This window comes from Amphimedon queenslandica, unplaced genomic scaffold, assembly GCF_000090795.2.
Source record: "Amphimedon queenslandica unplaced genomic scaffold, v1.1 AMPQUscaffold_2178_Cont25819, whole genome shotgun sequence".
Classification (NCBI taxonomy): Eukaryota; Metazoa; Porifera; class Demospongiae; order Haplosclerida; family Niphatidae; genus Amphimedon; species Amphimedon queenslandica.
This window is the reverse complement of record NW_003557486.1, coordinates 1-1264: the sequence shown is the minus strand read 5'-3', so window position 1 is coordinate 1264 and position 1264 is coordinate 1. Positions and strand designations below refer to the sequence as shown.

General features: G+C 37.0%; 1 protein-coding gene across 1 annotated transcript; it reads left to right on the top strand.

Moving 5' to 3' along the window:
* Positions 1–6: 6 nt before the first annotated feature.
* On the top strand, positions 7–637 carry LOC109593286 (DNA-directed RNA polymerase II subunit RPB2-like). The gene is made up of 2 exons (XM_020008437.1): positions 7–17; positions 99–637. The coding sequence occupies exon 2, from the start codon at positions 124–126 to the stop codon at positions 388–390; it is 267 nt and encodes an 88-aa protein (XP_019863996.1). The 5' UTR covers positions 7–17; positions 99–123; the 3' UTR covers positions 391–637.
* The last annotated feature ends 627 nt before the right edge of the window (positions 638–1264 follow it).

The following is a 1264-nucleotide window of genomic DNA, read 5'->3' as shown; positions in this document are numbered from 1 at the left end:
ATGGAGGGACGATCAAGGTAAGAGATAAGAGATTAATAATAATGATGACAATAATAATATGAGAGATTAATATAATAATAATATTTCTTCTCTTTTAGGGATGGCGGTCTTAGGTTTGGTGAAATGGAACGTGATTGTCAAATAGCTCACGGAGCTGCTCAGTTCCTCCACGAAAGGCTCTACACTGTCTCTGACGCGTACAAGATCCACCTCTGCAATCTCTGTGGTCTCATCGCCATTGCTAACCTTCAGACCAACTCCTTTGAGTGCAGAGGCTGTAAGAACAAGACCCAGATATCGCAGATTGAGATACCCTATGCTTGCAAGCTTCTCTTCCAAGAGCTCATGTCGATGTCTATTGCCCCAAGGATAATGACTGCCTCTTCTTAGGATAGAAGGAGGTTATATTTGGAATTTTTCATTCGTTTTTCTTCAATAGCATTTTCCACCACACCACTACAGTGCAACAATTATGTGCAGCACATAAAGCACGAATTCTCTCTTCTTTTCTCTTGAGCAGTATAGCTCCACTTACTTTTACTGCTACTAATCTTTGTCATACTTTACACTTTATAAATTAATATCAGAATAATACCATTGAGTTACTTTCAACTGTCTACATATTTTGGCAATTGTATTCAGTAGAAGAAGCAGTGACAGAGGGAGGGAGAGCCAAGCATAGATCATTGAGGTTAAATTAAGCCAAAGCAGATCACATAGTGACTGTGGTCATTATTATGTATAGAATCAACTACTAAAATGATAGAGATTGAGTCACTCAATCTCTATCATTTTAGTAGTTGCTGCTGGTTGTGATATGTAGCATAACTTGGATTGGTCATTTATGGTATGTTGATACTTGTTTATCCATTGGAACATGTTGCAGTTTGTATGGATATTCATGATACTGATGAGACAATACAGTAGCTATGTAGACTGAAGCAATAAGCCACACATGATGCAGTACAGCTAGACAGTTGAAGCATGTTCAGCCATTATTAATCTTCATTAGCAGTTGCTTTTGAGCTGAATTGGCAGTCATGATAAGGCTACAAGTGCTAGTCAATAATACTGGTGGCTAAATAAACAATATCAAAGGAAATAATAATTTTATAACAACAGTAATCATATCTTTAATATTCTTTCCCAGCAAGAGTACATAAAAGTTTATTGTGGCTATACAAGGAATGAGCTCATCATTTTCCCAATTAATGAGTTTAATTTGCTTAGCAACCCAGTGCTGGTTTGCTGTTGTGTGATTTTG

Coding starts and splice junctions, on each gene's coding strand:
- LOC109593286 (XM_020008437.1), top strand. CDS start 124: ATGGAACGTGATTGTCAAATAGCTCACGGAGCTGCTCAGTTCCTCCAC.